The 22,924-nt window shown below is 37.9% G+C and overlaps 1 protein-coding gene and 1 long non-coding RNA gene across 3 annotated transcripts in view; one reads left to right on the top strand and one right to left on the bottom strand.

Annotated features, from left to right (window-relative positions):
• kif1aa (kinesin family member 1Aa) overlaps positions 1 to 22,924 on the top strand; it is a gene marked incomplete at its 3' end in the record, with an annotated part of 149,219 nt that overhangs the window by 23,213 nt on the left and 103,082 nt on the right. Inside the window, exon 3 of the mRNA XM_079460586.1 lies at positions 18,941 to 19,014. Coding sequence (XP_079316712.1) covers positions 18,941 to 19,014 — 74 coding nt within the window. The remainder of the gene's footprint in view (positions 1 to 18,940; positions 19,015 to 22,924) is intronic.
• LOC306896510 lies at positions 6,577 to 8,925 on the bottom strand. 2 transcript variants are annotated; one of them, XR_013786931.1, is made up of 4 exons: positions 8,228 to 8,925; positions 7,554 to 7,723; positions 6,905 to 7,005; positions 6,577 to 6,660 (listed from the first exon to the last, which is right to left on the bottom strand). It is a non-coding gene; the product is annotated as an uncharacterized lncRNA (long non-coding RNA). The 2 variants fall into 2 exon arrangements; XR_013786932.1 differs by having other exon boundaries at positions 6,590 to 7,005; positions 8,228 to 8,923.

Genomic DNA, 22,924 nt, shown 5'->3' with positions numbered 1-22,924 from the left:
AATGATCGGCAGCATTAATGCAATTAAAATGGTGATCCTTCCTAGATTTTTATATCTCTTTCTAAATTTGCCCTTTTTTTACCCAAATCTTTCTTCAGTACTCTTGACTCAATAATTATGCCTTTCGTCTGGGGCTATAAAGTCGCTTGTATATCCAAAAGCCATGTGTATAAACCAAAATGCTTGGGGGGTTTGCCCAACTTTCGCCATTATTACTGGGCAGTGAACTGCAGGACATTAATGTATTGGCGGGATTATTTTCCAGACATTGTTCAAGTGGAAACCCCCTCTTGGCTAGCGATAGAACAAAATGCCATCCACTCATCTCTTTCTGCTCTGCTTTTTTCGGCATCTTTGTCTAGTAAAGAAGTCCCTAAAACAAATTTAATCCTTAACAACTCTATCAAAATATGGTATCAGATCAGAAAGGTAATTAAGCTACCAAATACTTCTCTGGTTTCTCCTATATGTTATAATCATGAGTTCAAACCCTCCCTTTCAGATAATGTTTTTAGGGAATGGCAAGGTAAAGGTATTCTCATTATGAAAGATTTATATATTAATAATGCATTTCCTTCCTTTTCTCAGCTCAGGGAAAGATTAGACCTTCCCTCTTTTCACTTTTTCAGATATCTTCAAGTCAGGAACTTTGTTCGTACAAATATTACACACTTTGAAATTTTGCCATTAGAATGTAAAATATTTGATTTATTTTCTAACTCTCCTGATGCTAAGGGCATAATATCCCTTTTTGTTAATGCGTTTAAAGATGATACAAACTTTTCTTCTCTTTATTTGAAAAAGGCTTGGGAAGAAGATTTGGGGATTCAGGTTTCTGAGACGGTTTGGGACTGATGTCTTTCATCTATTTCATCTATTTCATCTAGGTCAATGAAAATTGTAAAAAGCGCTATATAAATAAAGCTGACTTGACTATTTATTCTTGTTCGATAAATTCAACACACCAACTTATTCAGTACAAGGTATTACATAGACTTCACTACTCTAAAACAAAGCTTAGTAATTTCTATTTTTCCGTCTCTCCTATATGTGATAAGTGTAAAGCTGCTGAGGGTACCTTGGCGCATCTTTTTTGGTTCTGCGCACAAATTCTGAGTTTTTGGATCGAAATCTTTCTGTTTTTTTGCCAAAGTCTACAATTGTGCTTTACTTCCTGACCCATTCATAGCAATTCTTGGTTGGTCAGACTCATTGCAGGCTCTTAGGCCAAAGGTACGGTTACCCGTTCAATATGGTGTGATTGTAGCTAAGAAAGTTATCTTGCTTTTGTGGAAGAAAAATACCAGACCCCTTTTTTTCTGACTGGCTAACTGGACTCACTTCTACATTACATCTTGAAAGAATCAGATACTCTTTAACCGGGAATCCTGCAAAATTGATAAGATGTGGGAACCAGTTTTTACTTTTTTTGTCAAACCAGAAGGATTAAATTACTTATTTATGTTTTCCTGATCTGTAATAATCACTTTCTGTAATTATTGTGATTATACTCTGTAATAGCAGTTGGCTTTATGTACGTCTTCCTTTTTATAGTACTTTTGATTCATTTTACACATTGCACAGATTTTTTTTTTGAAGGGTCTTTTTGTCTGTTATTTTTATTTTTGATGTTTGGAAACCTCAATAAAAAATATTATATATAAAGTTTATTTTAGTATTGTTTAAGTGTAGTTAGTCTCAGTCCTGTCATGTTATTATAGTCCCATGTTTTGTTCTGTTACCCCTCGTGGGTTTTGTTTTGTATATATTTATTAAATATATGTTAACCCCTTACCCGCTGTCTGCACCTGGGTCCTCTTTCCGTGTCTCACCCCACGCTCATGACACTTTTGAATATTGTCCCAAATAATTCTTAAATACTATAAACAGGGTGAATTTTCACATAGTTTCCATAGTTAATTTTATATAAACCACATGTTAAAACAATTATTTAACTTTGTCCAGGAATGAAAGAAAAATATGTTTTGAAAGAAAATATGCCCTGTGTTTTCTGGAAATTAGTTACAGCATTTACAAAATATAACTCCTCAGAAGGATACATTTGGGATAAACTGTAAACTTTAAATAGGAGGTTATAATATGTTTAAGCATTTGTTTGTCAAAGACAATATCTAAATTAAGTTTTCGAAAATATCTGGCTTTTAAACTTCAAAAAATTGCTGCAAGAGCAAAACGAGACCAGATCCCTATTCATGCGATGCAAAAAGCCTTGATGACGACACACTTTATTCTCATTTGCCAGAATGTTCACGTCTATGCTATGTGTTGCGTGTTTATTCTGACACACTCAATATATTCTGTGATTTGCTGTAGGTTCAGCTCCCTTCGGGAGCCTTTTTACTCATTCCTGGCCTGCAAACTGCTGATCTCGCCAGTCACAGTTACATTGTGACCACGTTCTGATGACGTCTTGGCAACGTTCTATGTCTGAAATCTGCAGAGTTATTTGCGCTTGTATTGAGTGATAATTGTTTCATGCACCTTCTTGTAAAATCCAACTCAAACCTTAAAGTGGCCGTAACTCAGACAGTTTCTGCATATCTTACGTTTATCTTGAGTTCTAACAGAATAGCATAGCACCCTTCAAATATCCATAGTGTCTTGAATTTGATCACATTTAAAAAAAGACAGATACAGCTATATGTACAGCTGTGCTCTTTCATTCCACTCTAGCAGGTTGACGCGTGGGCGTGCTTTTCCGGGAGGATTGTCCAATAAGGGACCAAGAAAAATTTCACAATACGGATTTTCAAGTTAATAAAAACTTTTCGAAACCTATACGAGGAAGTGTATGGAGCACAGAAATACTACTTCATACGTCGGACTCCTTTATTGACAAGTTGAACATGTCAAGTATGAGAAGACGTTTAAGATTGTAAAGAAGTCAGAATGCATAAAACACTGTTGCACATCTCCTTTAAATAAAAATTTAATCTAAATATTTAATCAGCCATGTCTCACCACCACACTATAAGAGCATGAAGAGGAGATGTTCCAACTGCATGGAATAGATAGCATCAAATATGATAACTGCAGTTACGCGTTATTGTTGTTTCGGTTATAACCATCACAAGATCACATTGGAATCTGATATTGGCCACATTTTAAAACATTGTGAACAGCCGAACAAAAAACTGAAATGAGCAAAAAAAATTGAATTGAGCAATAAGTGTGAACGAAAAGTTACAACGTTTGAATGTTATTTGGTACGTCGTGGCAGCGAGTATGGCCAAGTGCAGGTACGTTAGCTGGGTGATAGCAAGGATATAAAGAGAAACGATTGTGCGAGAGCTTAATGGCTGTATTTCCAAACTTTCACATTTGATGATTATGCAGAGTATTTAAGAAAAACATATTTAGTTATTTATTTACACTGTGTTCACGGAGCACGCTGTCATACAGAATAAGTAAGGGTTAAATCAGCGGGTGTGTTTGACTTAATGCGGTGCTGAGTGGACTGTTCTCGTGCCGTGATTTGAAAAGTCCCAGCATGGAGTAGAACTAGGGTGGCAAAGGGGCGTAAAATTCCCCTTCATCTGGGGAATTTTGGAAATATTCCAAGGTTGAAATTCAATAGGAATTTATGGGAATTATTTAATTTTTTTTAATTGTATTTAAACTGTATTAAAATAAAACGTAAATATAAAAATTGTGTTTGGTCATAATCTGACAGGCATGCAAGCTAACAAAGATTTTTTGTGGTGAACATATTTTAGTGGTAATGAATATTTTACAATTCATGCAAATAATTAGACATAGCTTAGATGAATAATTACTCCTCAATCAGCATGCTTGCTAAAACAAACTATAACCTAGTATATACAATACTGGTCAAATGTTTGGATACATTACCATTTTAAGTGATCATCATTCATGCCTGCATTTAATTGTTTCAAAATACAGTAATATTTTGTGATATTACTCACATAGTATAACAAATACTTTTTATGTCAATCGAAAAAATTCTCACCATTAAAAAATATTAAGCATGAAAAAAATCACGTGTCACTGAAGACTTACGTAATATGGGTATGGAAAGTTCACCTTTGCGTTCAGGGTCTGTCATGACCCTGCCACAAGAAAATATGACCCGACGACGCAGAATCATGACAAGAGATGAATAACATTATATTCTTCTCTTACCACAAGTTAAGTGGGATGTTTCACATGATATAAAGTAAAGAGAGAAAATAAATAAACCGCTAACGTAATAGGCTATATCATGCAGTAAAACGACCGTTAATATTTAAATGGTTACATTTCTAGAACGTTAGAACGTTAACAATGCCGGATTCCCCCTCAACAACCACGCCCCCTGCATCGTCACTCCCTCATGGTCTATCCCGCTTGCACTCCCCTGATTATTGATCAAGGGCACCTGCACCTCGTTACCGGACTCCATATATACCCTGCCTTTTGCCTTAGTTCTCTGTCAAGTATTGATGTTGTTAGTCCTAACCTGTTTCTCCGGATATTATTATTGTGCCGCTCTCGATACACGATTCCTGAGTGGATTACCTTTTGAGGATTTATGTTTTTGTGGAGTTTTGCTTGTTTTGTGTTTGTGGATTAAATCTGTTTTTTCACTTATACTCCGAGTGTGTTCTTCTGCCTGGACCAAAAGCGTGACACCTTTTAATTAGGTGTTAATGATCAGTCTAAATGGTGTAAATATAGAAATAACGAAGAGACCTTCTTTGACTTTGATATAAAAATAATTAGTATTATTCATAATTATGACAATTATTAATTTGTAATTTGCAGTGAATCGCGCGTGTTACAAAAATTACATTAGCTAATGCCTACACCTACCCCAACACTAAACCTAACCTAACAATAATAAAAAAATAGTAATTAACAGTTGTCAGCGTGACCCTCCTCCATTCTTGCACTAGTTTCCTTATATCCTTCTTCCCGACCATATTCGCAGCTGCAGACGACAAATATTTGCGTACTCCAACTGCAATTTGACCACAGCTTAAGTCTGTGTCTGTAGTCAGTAACTGTGAGACGACATTCAGACTACTTTTGTTAATTTTGGACCAGTTGGATTTTTTTGTAATAAGATGGTGACAGCATATGACATAGTTTAGATATACATTTAAGATGGAAAAACGCAATTTTACAGGTGTTGGCGACATGGTTCTCAAATGACACAGTACTATCGAATAAAACGCTAAGATTCTTTGCTGAAAATGGTTTGATGGAACATCCATCAATAGTAAAGCAGTATTCTTGGTTGTTACATATGGCGGTTTTCGGACCAATAAGTAACACTTCCGTTTTGTCTGAGTTCAGTAATAAGAAATTGTTACTTTTTTTATATCGACTATGCATTTCACTATTCGATGGAATTGCTGTGTTTCATGAGGCTTCGAGGAAATATAAAGTTGCGTATCATCAGCATAACAGTGAAAGCTAACTCCGTGTTGCTTTATTATATCTCCTAGAGATTAAGTCCACAGTACTGGATTTGCGATTTCCGTGACACCTCATTGTTTATTGCTACAAATTGAAAATGGTCGGATAAATAAAATCAAAGCCATTTCAAAGCTATTCCCTATTTTCATCAATACAGTCCCAGATGAATAATAAAACCATTTATCCATTTGTCATGAATCCATGTGTACTTCTTTAGTGAGGTTGTCTGTTACTGTGTGTGCGTGCGTGTGCTCGAGCACATGCATTCTCCGTTCTGCCGTACACTCCCGTCATTTAAAAACTAAAGGTCATTTCGTTTTACCTCACTCATTAAAACATTAGTTTTGCGGATTATTTATTTAAAAAGAAATGATCGTACAGATTTGAGACTAAGCCCAGCAAGCAATTTTTGGTTTAAAAGACGTCTATTAGCCGTCTAAACATAGCCCAGACGTCTAGGCTAAAACAAGGCTAAATTTGGGCTGTCAGTGAAAAGTTAATAGACGTCTAATCATTACCGAAGAATAGCCTAGTCATCAAATAGACCGCTATTAAACGAATACACGTAGACGTCTAAAAGACGGTGAATTTGGGTCTCTAAGCTAAAACAAGGCTAAATTTGGGCTGTCAGTGAAAAGTTAATAGACGTCTAATCATTACCGAAGAATAGCCTAGTCATCAAATAGACCGCTGTTAAACGAATACACGTAGACGTCTAATAGACGGTGAATTTGGGTCTCTAAGTTACAACAAAGCTGAATTTTGGCTGTCAGGGAAAATTTTATACGTCTAACCATAATCATCAAATAGACAGATTATGAATGCCTACATAATAGATAACCACACAATACCCAAAATATTTTTTGTTAACTAAATTTAACATGTTCTTCTCATAAATAGCAATTAATACAAACAAATTAAATATAAAGCTTTTATTAATAAAACCAACAATTGTAAAAAAGACAAAATGGAAAATTTAAGAAATAATATATTTGTTACAACAAAATCAAATGAATTAAGATTTGAACTTCTTTAGAATTTTTTTAAATAAAGGACAACCAATAATAATACAAATAACAAGAAAATCTAACAATAGTAAACTGATTCATTATTTTTTTCTATACCCACCCCCCCCCCCCAACTCTCCCTGGTGCTTGCTTAAAATGGCATTCCTCAAGTCAAATTCAGTTGCTGTTGGGAAGTTGGTCATCACGGCATCTGCAAAGAAAAAAAAAATAAGCATGATAAAAGGCTTTTTGGACATCATCGTGTTTTAGTTTATACATTTATTGTAACGGATTTGATAATAGGGCTCGGTAATATAGCGCTGACATATATACTGATTTGGAAAATGTTTATATCAACACAGACTGATGTCATAAAGAAAATACATTAAATCATTAAAATGATAGTATACATCACCTTTAAGCCAAACGACAGACATGCAAACACAAGCACATACCTGCAATGACCGAGAACAGAGTGGTCTTCTCAAAAGCTGCCTTCTGCAGCGTACCACCCACCTTCATATTAAAATTGGACATGAGGCTGTTTTGCAAAACCCTAAAACAAAAAAAGATAGAATAGAAATATATGCTTCAGTGTACAAGTGTGCACCGACCTTAAATGTTAATGACCATTGAGCTGCAAGTTTTCCATCATTAACCCTATAAAACTCTTTATTCAAGCTGATTGCTGGCCCACACTGAGAAATAGTTTTTCCCCCTGTAGGTCCCCTCACAATCGGTGTCTGCCTCAATACTGTCTGCCAAAATTTAACTCTGTGGTAGTAACTAAAAAGTAGTCAAGTAAACATTTAAACCTCAACTGTACATCAACAGCACTATTCTAATACACACAGATACTTTTTGTAATCGCTAATTTTATATTGACAATTTAAATTTGAATTTTTTTAACACTGTAATATGCAATTATTTTTGAAGTTTCAAACTCTGTTATGGTACTTCGTAACAAAAAGGTCTATTCTATTAGATCTATCTCTGTATGCAACAAGCCATTGCACTGTCACACATTCAATATTACAGATTAAATTATTTTTGGACTTTATGAAAGGTGAAAGCTTTAGTGAGGGCATGTTGTTGTTGTTTTACCATTGCTGCCCGGGTCTCCATACTCTCCAGCTGCCTTTCCAAGCATTGGAAATCCTCCATAGTTGCCAATGCAGACAGTTGGACACCAGTGTCTGTTTCCACCCTTTGGCCAACTCTTTTTAATTCTTCTTTTATTTCAACAAGAAGCGTTAGCACCTTTCTTTGAAACACTAAATGCAACAAAGGCAGTGTTACTTTCAAATATTAAAAAAAAAGTACCACAACACTCAAATACTTCCATAACAAAAACTTAGCATGACAATATGAGCATGTATGTATTCATGCATGAATGAATGCATGTGTGTATATACATATATATATTTGTTATGCATATTTATTGCTGTGCTTTGTTCACTGGATAATTATCAATAAAACTTTTAGTGCATTTAAATCAAAGAACGTGGATCACATCACTCCAGTTCTGAGGTATTCATACTGAATTGACTTCCACAGTAGATATAAAATAATTTAGACTACGTATCTTGGTGATTGCCATCGGGATATGAAGCGATTTCCAACCAACATAACACAAAGTGCTTTTAAACCAAATCCCTTGCTTTGAGATAACCACTAAATGGCATACTCTAGCCCTGCTATCTGCTAAAATTTCACGGTCCCTACAAAATATGAAATGTAGAATGGAAACATGACAAAGAGATAACACAGTTACTTACAAGAAAATTGAACGTATTCCTTTTGCCCGTCTGTTGATCGCGTTGATTAGCTTCTACACCTGTGGCTTCTGCTCACGTGTTGGTTATTAAAAAAATGGCGTCGGCGGTATTGTTTATCGCGAGATCTGGCCGAATTCTCTACCAACTTCCAAGTCTCGCGTTGGCAGTGGCCATGTCTCAGTACTAGGGCAAATTGCCACCTACAGGTTGGGATATGTAATTGCATGTTTATTTAACAAAGTAAAAAATTCTAATCGGGAAATGTAATGTGTGACAGTACAAATAATGCAAATTAAAACTTGGCCAAAATTACTTGGTTGTTATGATGTCATGCATCCCACACGCTGTACATGTAAACAATTTTAGACTAGCTGGTTCAATATTGGGCTATAGCCAAGTCGTTCAAATTAGACCACAGATTGCCTTCGTTTAGCCCATACACAGCCTGTCCAATTCAGGGATAAATCGTGGCTACAGATGTCACGAAATAACACTTATTGTTTAGATATTATTGATAATGCTAACATGACGGGAAACATTTCGCCCAAGGGCTAAAAGCAGACTACACGTAGCCCGTCCAATTTAGTGCTAAAACGTGGCTACATATAGACCATGTCAAGAAACACTTGTATTTGTGTAGATGTTGAGACGGCGAACATGAAGGGATATGAACCATGCACTTCCTGGTAATCAGCTGCCTGGACAAAACCTATAGTGCCTCAGTTTGGACTATGTGTGGGCTACAAATAGCTGCTCTGACGACGAGCAAAATAGCGTATACGCTCAGGCTATTGAACATGTCAAAGAAATTAAACCAAATACCTTATAAACACTGTTCATTTTGCTTACATGATGTAATATCATATATCTCACAAGTTATTTAGCCAAAAACGACTTTAAACAAAATTCTAGGTTCTTTGGGCTAGAAGTGGGTTACACATAACCGGACTACATCTGGTCTATAGTTAACCGAGACGTTGAAATGACGGCTATTGCTTGCTGGGAGTTTATATTTTTGTGATTTGACAAATCATCTGACCATTAGGTAAGGACTGAAACTCAGGGCTTTTAATTGTATCTAAAAAAACAGCAGCTAACTGTTACACTTCTTTGCACTGTTAGACATTTCAAAGGGTTTTTACAGTGTTGCCAGTAAATTACTGTAATTGAGATCTACAGTACCATAACTGTATTTAACTTTTACAGTAATTAAACACTACTGTAACTATATAATACAGTCCAGGTACTGTAAAAACCTGGATTAACAGTGCACTACTGTAATCCTAATCAATGGTTTATAGTTTAGGAAATATAAATTAGGTTTTATAATATTTATTTAAAATGTACTTTTATCCTACACATACACGATAATAACTCCCAATACAATATTGAAAAATCACAATTAAATATGAAATCTAAAGAAAATTCATTATTTTAAACAATTGTATCTGGAATTCAATTCAATTTTTTTTATATAGCGCTTTTCACTATTTGAATTGGTCCAAAGCAGCTTTACAGGGGAAAATAAGAAAAACAGGTAAAACACAGTACATGAATAGTTTAACTTGTTATATAAACAACTAGTAAATAATATCTAAGGTCAGCAGTCTCCCGGTGGTTTATTTTGAATATTTTGCATTACGTGAATAAAACAGGAATAAAACAGAACTGATTTTAAACGGAATTCACCATTAACTGCATCAAACAGCACTTTACAGCATCAAATGTGAAGAAAATTTATAAAATAAATAAAATAATTGGGAAATCCAGTAGAATAGCATAAAAAACCCATAGTACAGGATACATTAGATTCCTAACGAAATCCTGTAGGTTTCCTTTGGATTCCTGGTCCTATAAGAGTCCTACAGGAATATTATCACCAAAATCCTTTGGTATTCCTGTAGGGCATCGAAATAAATTAATTGCACTCCAAAAAAACTGTTAGTACACAATACAGTTCACTATCGCAATAACATTCTCCAATATTATTTTTACAGATATCATTTTTTTTGTACTTCTAAAGTTCATCTCGGGAAACTATGAAGTTAACCACAGTAAGATATGTATAATTAACGGTGATTAACCATACCTATCTTCTACACTTTAACTGATGCGGCAGAATCAATAGCGATAACTAAATACACTCGTCCAGCGGGTGATCAGGAGATCGTATATTAACTCGAAGGAATATCACCTCCTGGCCTGGGAAAGCAACTCTTACTGTTATACAGTACCACTTCAGTCTTATAACGAAATCAAGCAGTTTCAAGTGACGATTACGATGTGATCAATAAACACAGAAACAATTCTAGCGTGGCATACAAATTTGGGTTTATTGACTACGAAACAAAGGGGAAATAAACCAACTAACTAAACAATGATGAACACTTAGACAAACACACATGAAACGTAAAAGCAGTAAAGAATGAAAGTAATAGACAAAGTAAGAGTGGCAGTATTACATCAGCAATTCACATCTGCATAAACCATCAAGGACAATCTCCTTATTAAAAGGGGTAAAACTTATGTGCAGCTATTTATAAATAGGGATGCTCCGATCCACCTTTTTTGCTTCCGATACCGATTCCGATACCTGAGATTCAGTATCGGCCGATACCGAGTACCGATCCGATACTAAGGTAAAAAATTTAAAGTGCACAATTACTTAATAAACTATGTGCATTGCTGTGCAAGACATCAGGCTCGACTTAACATAAATTTCCTGACCCCGTAAAACAAAATAACAAACTAATGATTCACAAATTTAGTAAATAGTTTATTAAACCAGCACCGGTGCAAAACAAATGAAAAATAAAACAAAAGTGTTCACTATCTTTGGACAAAAGACATTCAAAATTAAAGTGCAAATTAAGCAGCTGAATATAACAACAGCTTCACTAGCTTGATAAACGGGTATAAATAAATGGAAACAAAATCTCTTAATAATTTTTAAGAAAGTGCAAAAATAATAAAAAAATCAATTCGCAAAAAAAAGCTGCTGAAATTGAGCAAAAAAGTAATAGCTTTACTGCTTTAGATATTCAAAATAACATGAATCAGATCTTTTTAATGCTTTAGTCACTAAAGCAAAGTCCACTTAACTAAACTAAAGTTTAGTGAAAATAAAATTTAACATCCAACACAGAAACAGATGAATAAAACACTAGCTTCCCTAGCTTAGTAAAACTGCACATGTTTGTTGCATTTAACGTGGCACAAAATTCTCATCCAACCAGTGTGCGGTTAAACTTAAAAGCGACACGTCGCAGCTCCAGATATCTGTTGTAAAACTCACCGCATTGACATCTTTAACTTTTTCGGATATGTGTTTGCTTTTTGACTTTTCGGTACAGTTCAAGGTAGAGTTAAATATTTACGCTTCGGCGTGTCGTACTGCGGCTCCAGGTGGTTTATAAGGAGTCTGAAGCCATTATTCGCAACGACGGACAGCGGTTGCCCATCCATAACAATGAAAGCGGTGGAACTTATTGGCGTAGCTGTTGTAAAATAACTCCAAATGACAGATATTTTGGCTCGCTCCATGCTGTTCGCTGCTATATGTTCACTTGTTCACGTGCACTACGTACAGAGCACGTTGCTAGCGTATGATGTCGCACGTTGCTAGCGTATGATGTCACACGTTGCTAGCGTATGATGTCGCACGTTGCGCAATGCGCAGCCGCCCACGAGAGAGTTTAAGCGCCGGTGTCTCCATGAACTTTTACATCGTCTAGCACAAATTTTATGTCAGATCGGGTATCGGTGACAAATTGCACCGATACCCGATCTAGAATTTTATTACGTATCGACGCCGATACCCGATACGAATATCGGATCGGAGCATCCCTATTTATAAATAGACCAAATACTTGCACTGGCTCTTAGATGTGCTGGGACATGTTCTGGTTTGCGCTGATGGAAGTCTTGATGCGTTTAAAGCGAGCGGTGAATCCGTTGGATTCTCCCTGAGAACCGGATTGGCTGACGAAGGAAGTATGAACTTAGCCGAAGCAATACGAGCTGATTTTTGAGCTGGAAATGTTCCTTTGTCCGGCTCAATAGCTCATTTGCATTTATGGTCACCTGGAAGTTTTGGCGCTGTACATGCGCGGAGTTTGCGGGGGGGCAGGGGGAGCATTGCCCCCCCTGGCGGCTGAAACGGGTAACTGCATTGTTTCAACAAAAAAAATTGCATTCTTTAAAAAAATTATATATTATAAATATCTTAAATAAGGATAAGGAACTGGCTGCGGTTGACGATGGGAGCAGCCAGGTTTTCCTCTCTTGCGATCCTTCACATCGAAAGCGACATTACGGCCAAGCTCTCACCTGAGACCATTATCGACGCATATGCTGGACGCAAAAAACGAAAATTACTGTTGCACTAGTCTGGACAATGTCTAGGTCTGTAAATTTGATTTCTCTGCCAAATAACTGCTTTAAACTCAACACACTGCTTTCAATATGCTGTCTTTTGAGGGATGGGGACGGGGGTCCCACTGATATAAAAATTAAAAGTGGGGAGTATTGTGTGACTGTCAGTTGAAAATGTTCCGTCTTGTCACACTTATAAGAGAAAGGCAATTTTGTATCTATGCATACTGTAGCCTCTCACATGGCGTCTTTTTTATTTTTTCCCCTTGTCTCAAAATGTTTTAAATGTTTCATGAAGTACAACAAAATGCGAAATATAAGTTGTTTTTTAATCGCTCTCATTGCCACAATGTGTTTTGAAAAAAGGAAAGAAAAACTTTAAAAATCTTTTCGTTTTGGTTGAAGATAATATTTTAACAAAAGTGGTCCGCATTTTATTGCGTTGATCCTAATTGTGTCCGAAGATGCGATGCAAAGTCAAGTGGCTTACCTGTTTACTAATAGAATGATTGTGTTGTTGTACTGTTTTTTCTTCTTCTTTGGGTTAAAAATAAATATATGTGTTTATTTAGCATGTTTGTTGTGTCCCTATGTGTTAGTGCTGTGTTCCCCAATTGATAGCCCAGGTCCCAGCTGCTACAATGATTTTTTTTTTTTGCCCCCCCTGGCTCGAATGTCAAACTCCGCCTATGGCGCTGTAATATACTTAGATGAAAATAAAATGGGTATGGTATACAATACATTACTGTGCTATACACCATCCTCTAAAGAAGGAAAAGGGGAACATTTATATATGAAACATGATATGGTTATTAGAATATTGACCCATAATTTGTACAAGAACACAATTTATGAGCCTAGTTACGGTGTAACACCTATGCCTTTGATATTAGGGTTAGGCTATCATACCATGGGAACAAACATAAACGGTAGAGATACAATTATTTACACTTTAAGTCTTTCTAAGGTGGCAAGAGGGGAGAAAGAGACATTCTTTGGTAGAATTTGAATCTCGCTCTGTTCCTGGTGCCACGTGGCTTTTGTCACCTTAGGACACATTAGGGACTCCCCCAAGAATGCCTTTGAAGCTCGGGGAGAGTGTCGGAATGTGCCCTGGTCAGTCCAGATAGGTGATAGCTCGGCCATTTACATTTTACGATCCCATGTGTTGGCCTTTTGGTCCGACCAGACTCTCCAGTTTATCTGGGATTTCTAAGTGTAAACTATCTGTATACTGTACACATCCTATTGAGCAGCGTCTCACCTACAAAGTTCTTCCACTAAAATTCTGTGAGGTGGCGAAGGAAGGATGATACCCTGGTGTTTATTGCTGTCGCCAGTCTTTCAACTCACTACGGTCTTTGCGGTGCACTTTTTTTCCGTCCGCTGGATAAAAATCTACATTAACAGGGAAATAATAAAAAACTTGGAAAATAAGTATAAACATCCATATGTTTTACATATTTACTCACCTTTTTATCATTTCAGACCTGCATTACTTTCTTCTTCAGAACATAAAAGAGGTTTTTTGAAGAATGTTGGTAACTGAACAGCAGCGGCACCCATTACCCTTCAATTGTATGACTCTATCAGCTTCGTCGTAAATGTACGGTTCTTTCGGCTCCGTCGTAAATGTACGGTTCATTCGGCTCCGTCATAAATGTACGGATCTCTCAGCTCCGTCGGAAACATGCGGTTTTCTCAGCTATAAAATATTTATTTAAAAGTCAGCTCCGCTGAAAACACACCGTTTCAATTTCAGCATCAGTTGTTTTCAGGAACTGTGCAACTCAAATAGACTTCCCCGGTAAAACCTTCTCCGTTCTGCAGTGGGGTTCCTTTTTCAAAACGTATGCTGTCCCTCAGAAATTAGCAAAATAATTACGTTGCGTTTAAAGACCGCCAAAGACCGTTAGGGGAAATACAGTATAGTACATCAATTTAAAAAATACAGTAAATCACTGTATTTGTCACACAAACATCCCAGTTTGGGAACCACTGATATTAGCGATGGATAAAAACAGCATGGATGTACTCATAGTGAGGCCAAACGGACCCGAGAAAATAACGTTCTAGGAATGTTCCCTTAACATTAGTTTCATGTTCCCAGAATTTTGTTATCTTTACGGAAATAAAACGTTAGTTTCATTAGGGTTTCGAGCCCGAAGGGCTGAAAACCTATTGTATTTGTAAGGATTTTTATTATTCTTCTTTATTATTATTCCGCCATAAAACGCATCGCCCAGTAAGTCATAGAAACTGGAGACTTTGTCAGTTGGTTGTATCTGTGCAGGCTACTCAGATACAGTGAACCAGCCAAATCGACCCATAGGTGGCGCTATAGCGATGGTTAATGCGTTTGGGCTTAATGCTCGTAAACCAGATGTCGCACAACAAAGTGTTTGGTGTCATTGGAATCCTTGGCTCCAAACTTAAAAAATGGCTATCTCAGATTTCATTTCCGGTATGCAAATTTTTCCGCTAATTAGCATTTTATAAAAAAAAAAAGAACTAGTCCCTGGATTTTTGCCCGATCGGAACCAAACCAACGCTGATGAATTCTGTGGTGTGAATGTAAATATTCATTGAAAAAAAGTTACAATTTCGATTCAGGGTCGCTAGGGGGCATCAAAACGTCCAAACCGGAAGTAGAAAATTTTAATAAAATGGCCATAACTCGTGAACTGTTTGAGATATCTTCACGGGGTTTGGACCCTATGTGTAGACTCTCAGTCCAGGGTCACAGTAAAAAGGAGTTGGCGTTGGGCAACTAGGTGGCGCTATAATATACATTTTCTCGAAAAGGGCTATAACTACCCAACCGTTTGCCCGATCGACTTATTATTTGGTATGGTGTGTCTTTGTGTCATGCACCATGACTGTATAAAAGGACCTTGGCGTTTCTCAAAAAATATGGCCGCCATCGGCCAATGAATTTTGAGCACTCATTAGACAGGGTTAAAGGGGGCCGATCGAAACGACACTCGCAGGGCTTGTTCGACTCGTGGTCCTGAAGGTCTGTAAGAAATATGAACTCATTCGGCCACCAGGGGCCGAAGTAACGGTTTTAGAGTGCATAAACAATTGTGTATCACGTGACATTTGACATATACTCAAACTATTTACATCATATGGTAGCTCTTCTCATTCTGAACAACTTTGCCTCTGGACACGCTTCTGTCGATCAAACGGATCGTGAGTTATCGCTGATCATGTTAAAAACCTACTTTCGCGAACTAGTCCTTGGTTTTTCAACCGATCGGAACCAAACCAATGCAGGTGACTTCTGTGGAGTGTGAATGTAAATAATCATTGAAAAAAAGTAGATATTTGTATTCATACACGGTAGGGGGGGCCAAAAACTGAACTGGGCGGAGCCTATCACATTAAAATGGCCATAAATTCAGAACGGATTAACACATCATCATGGGGCTTGGAACATATGTGTAGACCATCACTCCGAGGTCACCTACAAAAGAAGGTGGCGTTTGGACACTAGGTGGCGCTAGACCAGTAGAAATGGCTAAATTGACGCGTATTTCATTACTTAAACAATTGTGTATCACGTGACATTTGACAAACACACAAACTATTGATATCATATGATAGCTCTTCTCATTCTGAACAAATTTGCCTCTTGATCCATTGATGTCAATCAAACGGTTCAGGAGTTATTGCTGATGATGTTAAAAACTTACTTTTGCAAACTAGTTATTTGATTTTCAAGCAATTTCTAAATTTCCACCACAGTACAATTCTCTGGACTCTCTAGGTCAATAATGATCAAAAACATGTTGATTTTTTTGTTGTGTGACCATTACAGGGTCCTTTATTATATTAACGTGAATAATGTACGTTAAAGGTTGCTACTCCTTAATAAATAATCCAACTGTCTTGCAATTAAGTAGTATTATACATATTATGACTCAAAACAAGCATGCTCATCAGAAGAGGCATGCCTTCATAAAAGTCCAAAAGGTGAAATATTCATTCAAATGGGCTTTTCATACATGTCTTTGTAAGCATGCATAGTCTGCATAGACCGTTACTGATCACCTAAGTCAAAATTCTGGGTCTAAAGGCTTATCATTCATTGAGGATGTGTGTTAGGGCAATTTCTGAAATGGATTTGACTAATTTATCCTGATAACGTGAGTCTCGCTACTGAATTGTCCGAATGACTTGACATGAGAAAATGTAATCTATGTCCTATATGTGCATGTGTGTTTGAGCATGCATGGGTCTGTATGAGCCAATGCTGACCCTTTGACTAATTTTTCTGGGTGTGGGGTTGTATTGTCGATCATGGACATGTTAGTTTGCCATCCCTGAGACTGGTCGACGTTTACTTACCTAAACTTCTCGAAACCCGATAATTGCTGCTTGCAGCTATATTTGTTTTATAACGTTAGGGGAAACGTTTCCTTAACATCAGTTTTTGGTTCCAGTACGTTATGTGAACCAGAAACTAACCTTCTATTTCCGTAAAGAACATTTTCCAGGAGAAACAAACATTATTTTAGGGGAACGTTCTAGGAACCAAAAGTTGTTAGCTGGGGCGTGGCTTTATCCAGTGCTCCCATCTCCTCCAGCAGACAGACAACAGCACAGCAACCTTATATCTGCAGAGATGTCTGACGTGCTTAGGTTTAATATGGTGTTTCACATGGCGTGAGAACGTAACGTAAACCAAAAACTAACTTAACTTTTGTGCCACTTTTTCAAAGTGTTTTATGTGTGTGTGTGTTTGTGCGTGTTGTGTGTGCGGCTGAAACTGTGTGTCTGTCTTCTGTGTTTATGCCTTTTTTGTTTAGACTTGCATAACCTCATATGTTTTTCTTATAGTTAATATGTTTTCTTGTACAGCTGCATTGTAACAAAGAAAATTGTAAAAAGCGCTATATAAATAAAGTTTACTTCACTTGTAACTCTAAAAGAAGCAGTCTCTGTACTGTGATCAGCTCTAAATACAGACTGGAAATCTTCATTGATGTCATTCCTTTGGAGGAAGGAACATTGAGTTGAAACTGCTTTTCCAGAACTTTAGATATGAAAGGTAGATTTGATATAGGTCTGTAGTTTACTAGTTCTCTTAAATTTCATATTTATGTATTTCATAGATTTTTTTTAAATTATAATGCTTTGCTTTGTAATAATGAAAAGCGCTATATAAATAAAATTGAATAAATGTGTTACTGTTACAGGGTGCAGAGATACACTAAGGTAGAAATCATTCACAAACTTAATAGAATACAGGCACATTAAATTAACATAACATAGCAACGTAACTAAATAGACTATATAAAGGACACTGAAACAAAGGTGAGTATATATCCTCTCTGGGTGATGAGGAGATAGCTGACAGGTGCGGGGCGTGATGGGAAAAGGAGCCCAAGGGGGATCACTGGAGAAACAGGCAATAGAACAGATGACACTTTTCAATATTAAGTCAACATTAGGTAAAACAAATTCCAGGGTGGCCTGTAGTGACTTTAAATATTGTCAACAATAATGACCTTTTACTTTAAAAACTCAAATAAGGACCATTAACCGATTTGATACTAAACTATTCCATAGGTACAATTTATTTGGATCTGATGATTAAGACCCTAAAATGAAGAAATCGTATTAGTAGGTCATGTTCATTTACACCAGTCTTACCATAGTATAAAATGTAATGCGATTCACGGTACTGATCTCACGATTATACACAATTTATTTGTACATTTGTAAGAGTTGCAACAAATTAGTAATGAACAACTGCTCTTTTATTATTTCTTAAACGCTGCACATTTCTTTGCAAGGTTAGGGTTACAATTAAAGTATATTTTAAATATACACCAAATATATTTGATATAGTAAAATAACAAAAATAAACTGCAACATAAATAAAATTACAAATCAAATAAAAAAATTAATAATGCCAACGTCTCTTTACTGTCTGTGCTTTCCTTTTTTACATTTAAAAAATATCAAACGGTTCTAAGTTTGCAGTAAACACGGCGGCCCCTGCAGTTCACAACGTGTTTTGCAACTCATTAAACATCTCAACCGACTTGAAACATCACATATCATTATTGCTTTATGTGGAACATCAATTATTTTGGTTTGTGGTCTAACTGTATTGCAAAAAATCTATGATAAATTTCAATATTTCGTGAGATGCCAGAAAATGTGTGCTCTCCTGGATCCATTTTGGGCCCCCGTTTGAGAATCACTAGCTCAGCAAATGACTGGCGGCCATTTAGTTCCTTACAGCAGGGTACTGTGTTTCCACTAAGGACCTCTAGAATGGTTTATTCAACCTTATCTAATTTTCCTATCTTTTTTCTGTTTCAGCCATCATCAATCCCAAAGCACCCAAAGAAAACAAGAGCTTCAATTTCGATTTCTCCTATTGGTCACATACTTCGGTGAGTCAGAGGAAATGGATTAAAAATCAATAGTTGAGGATAAATTAGAAACAATAGCATTAATGAAACATTGTTTTTACTTCATGTTAATCCAAACTTGTGTGATTTATTTTCTCTGTGGAACACAAAAGGAGCAATGTCTGATACACTTTTACATTTAATTTAAGTGAATTTGGACGTTTTACCAAAATGTACCACAAAGTATAAAAAAGTAGTCCTGTTATACAAGCCTTTTAGCCAAACATGTATACTGCTTTTCACTATTGTTAAAATAATGATGAGCTTTGTTCACCAAAAAAGATTTTCCACTAAGATGTAATATATATGTAGCGATTTGGAAATGTTTAATGCAGTTTTGGGCAGCAACGCGTTACTTTAGTCTGATTACCTTTTTGGTAATGGAGTCATTTAAAGCCTTATCATTTCAAAAATAGTAATTTGATTATAGTTCCAAGCCCATGTAACTATACGTTACAGCTGCGTTACATCGTTGCCATTTTATAGTTTTATCATTTATATTGTAAAAGCAAAAAAGATTTTTCAAAGTCTGGACGCCTGCCCATCGCAGCCTGTGAGCGCCAATGTTGTTGCTGCTGCTTCAACGGATTGGATGGAGCGCAGGGAAGGAGACTAGAAGGTGTTATATGATTGGCTGAGGTGTCTCTCGTGATCTATGTTAGCCTTTATGCTCCAATTGTAAGTATTACAGACCTCCCGACAATCTTTGGTACTACCAGCAAAAACAAACTCAGCATGGAGAGAGAAACATATGTGTTCTGTAGCTGGAAATACAATCATTATTTTGAGTTTCTTTCTGTCAAAGGCAAGAATATTGTTGTGTGTTGTCGTTCATGTGGTGGTAAGCAAAACCCTCTCTCCCGTGACAAATAACCCGAATGGGCAGTACCGCATGGTTAAACTTCCAGAGACAGTAACATTATCGGAGAGCAATGAGTCAACTTGTACTGTCGAAAACGTTTTAAGTTAAAATGTCAAATAGTTTCATTATTAATATTATTATTTATGACAGGCTTTATTATGGAATAAGCAGAAATAATTTATCAAATTAATTAAAGACAGGCTTAATTTTGTTTAGCGAGATAGAGTGTGCACTTTCCAATAAAGTTTAGTCACGAGAAGGCTTGAGAGGTTATTTAGTTTTTTGATTGAGGTGGGGTGGGGATTGGTGGTAATGTAACTAGTAATGTAACAAATTACTTTGGAAATAAACTAATCAGTACAGTAACTTGATTACTTTTAAAAAGAGTAATCAGTAATCAGTAATTTAATTACATTTCCAGAATAACTTGCCCAACACTGGTTAAATGTGAGCTTAGTCAGCCTTTATACGTCTAACATAAAATCTCCCCCAGATCCAATAAGGGCAATAATAATTTAAATTTAAAACATCAGTTTCAGTCAGGGAATCATTGGTTTCAGCTCAAAGAAAATAACTATAAGAATCGTCATTAAGTATATGCTTTTTGTAGCGATATCTGATCAGAAATAATAACAATCGGGTTGCAGATTAATATTTTATCAGCCCGGGACAAAACTCGTACAAATAGACAAGCCGCCTTATCTTCACCATCTCTAGTGTTTTTTACCATGGCAGAGATCGAACTGTATCCTAACGACAGCTCCTTCGAAGCGCAGTATTCCGCTGCCTCTACAAGCGCCCAGCAGTTTGCCGGCACAAGCCAGGCCGTCTCAAGTGAGCATCCGGGTGCCACATGGCCCCGCCGTTCCTCCCGAGTCACCGAAGCTCACTTTGGCTCTTCCCTCCGTCCTAGCCATTGAGAAATGGACAGTGCTGGGCCTGGGACAAGCTCTCAGCAATGCAGATGTATATTTCTCCCGGCGGCTAAACAAGGCTGATCTATACAACCTTTAATCGCCAACCAGGAAGCCCGACCTCCCAGACAGTCTTTCAGGCGAAAGCTGGCAACTCTCAGTTTGAATCTCCGTATTGGTGTTGCCGGCCCAAGCCGCGACTCAAGCATGTAATCAACCCCGGGATGGCCGCAGCAGGCCCACGGCTAGCCTGAGCCATGCACCCGACTCACAGGCTGACGGCCCCGGTTATGCTTGTTCAGAAATTACCGGTACGTTTTAGTTTTAGGGGAAGTCTTACCATTGGGTTCCTTGCTTTGGCCATAGCTTAAATCCGGCAGCGAACAAGGATAAAAGCCTGGATCGTGTGGCATCATGTTTGTCCAGGCTTAGGAAGACTACTGGCCAGATTTACTAAACAGGGCAAAATAGCGTGTCAGCACAATTTATAAAAGCACAGATGGGAGTGGAAATTTCTGTGAGTTATTTACTACCATGGTGCACATTAAAAAACACAGGCACAATATCTCATTCCCATAATGACTAATGCTGTCAGGATCAAAACAAAACACTTCCCACAAGGGGGGCACAAATAGACTAACTAAGAAACAAACAAGATCGGGTAGCCAATGGGCAGGGCAAGGCAAGGCAGGGGCGAGGTCGTGGTAAACACACAGCAAGGTAAAAGCAAGGAACATAGCACAATGAACAAGGGAGTTAGCACAATGAATGAGTATAGGACTATAGACATGAGGGCATTAAATAGAGAGACTAACAAAGGAGATAACAATGGGCAGGTGTGGGTAATGAGACACAGATGGAAAGCTAGACTAGGATCGAGATGGGCGGGCCAAAGACGACATCGGCGACAATAATTTGTTCCCTTTCTCTCGGTCTCTTGACCTTGTGTCAAGACTGACAGATTGGAGTTTGACTTGAGAACCTATCATCTCCGATTCTACTTTGAAAAGGCCAATGAACTTGGCAAATGGTACGGCACACCAGACTCCGCCCCATAGATACGGGTTAATTCACCTTTTTGTTCTTCGGAACCTGTGGGGCTTATGCTGAGCGATCTTCGATTCTTCCTATTGGATCAACGCACAGAGTAGCTGACCTCATCCTGGTGTTTGTGAATCCCCTGGGCGTTTCAGTAGCTGGTCGGAGGTGTCTTAAAAGTGCATATTTCTAAAAGAGCAAATTCTCCTGCAGCGTGCACATGTCCCCAGGCTTGTCTCGCCGCTTTAGTCTTGGGTGCAACCGCACCATCCTCGAGCCAGACAGGCACGATACCTACCTCACAAGCTGCGGCAAGCTGAAGTAGCGTTTGTGGTAACGGTATTGCGGTCACGACTGGCCGTGTTCGTTGGCTATAAAGGTGAGCGGCGGTGGTGATAGGGAGTCCCGGTGAACGTAACTCAGTCACAGTATTGCCGCTGCACTGCCTTTCCCGCAGTTCACATCCGGATTCTTGGTACCTGGACACGGAACATGGGGGGAACCGCGTTCCGCCCTGTTGCCAGTTTCCCGGCAGTGCACATCGAGCTATTTAGCATGAAAACCGGGAATGCCCCCTTCAGCTTGGTCGCTGTGACTTCCCTTGACTCTGGTGCAGCTAAGGGCTATGTCTGTATAACAGGTAGAGCATGCTCTCGTGGCACAAGTACACATGTCCTACAGATCCAGGATGCCAAGGTGTTGGCGTGGTTAGAAGAGGGAAAGCGGTTAAGCAGTGGCTGCGCACTTCCACAGACTTTGCTCTCCGGGCGACCGAAGTGACGGCGCACTTGTGGTCCGCTTTCTTGATGCACCCATCGCACAGCGTTGGCTGTTTGGTGACACCACGGAGGTACTGTGCGGGGCCAGGGTAGAGAAGCATCTTAGTCTTATAGTTGCGCCCAATTGGCCCAACCAGACTTGGTTCTCGGAGCACAGGCATTTCCCTCACGAGGTGAACCCATGTACCTGGGCTAGTGCTCCAGATGTAGTGACTCCCCTCCTTGGGTAGTCCCGTCTGACGCTTTCTCACTCTTGGCGGTATCCGCTCACGGCAGTTATCACAACTCGCCCGACACCT

The sequence above is a fragment of the Barbatula barbatula genome (assembly GCF_947034865.1).
Source record: "Barbatula barbatula genome assembly, chromosome: 7".
Classification (NCBI taxonomy): Eukaryota; Metazoa; Chordata; class Actinopteri; order Cypriniformes; family Nemacheilidae; genus Barbatula; species Barbatula barbatula.
This window is presented reverse-complemented; position numbering and strand designations above follow the sequence as displayed.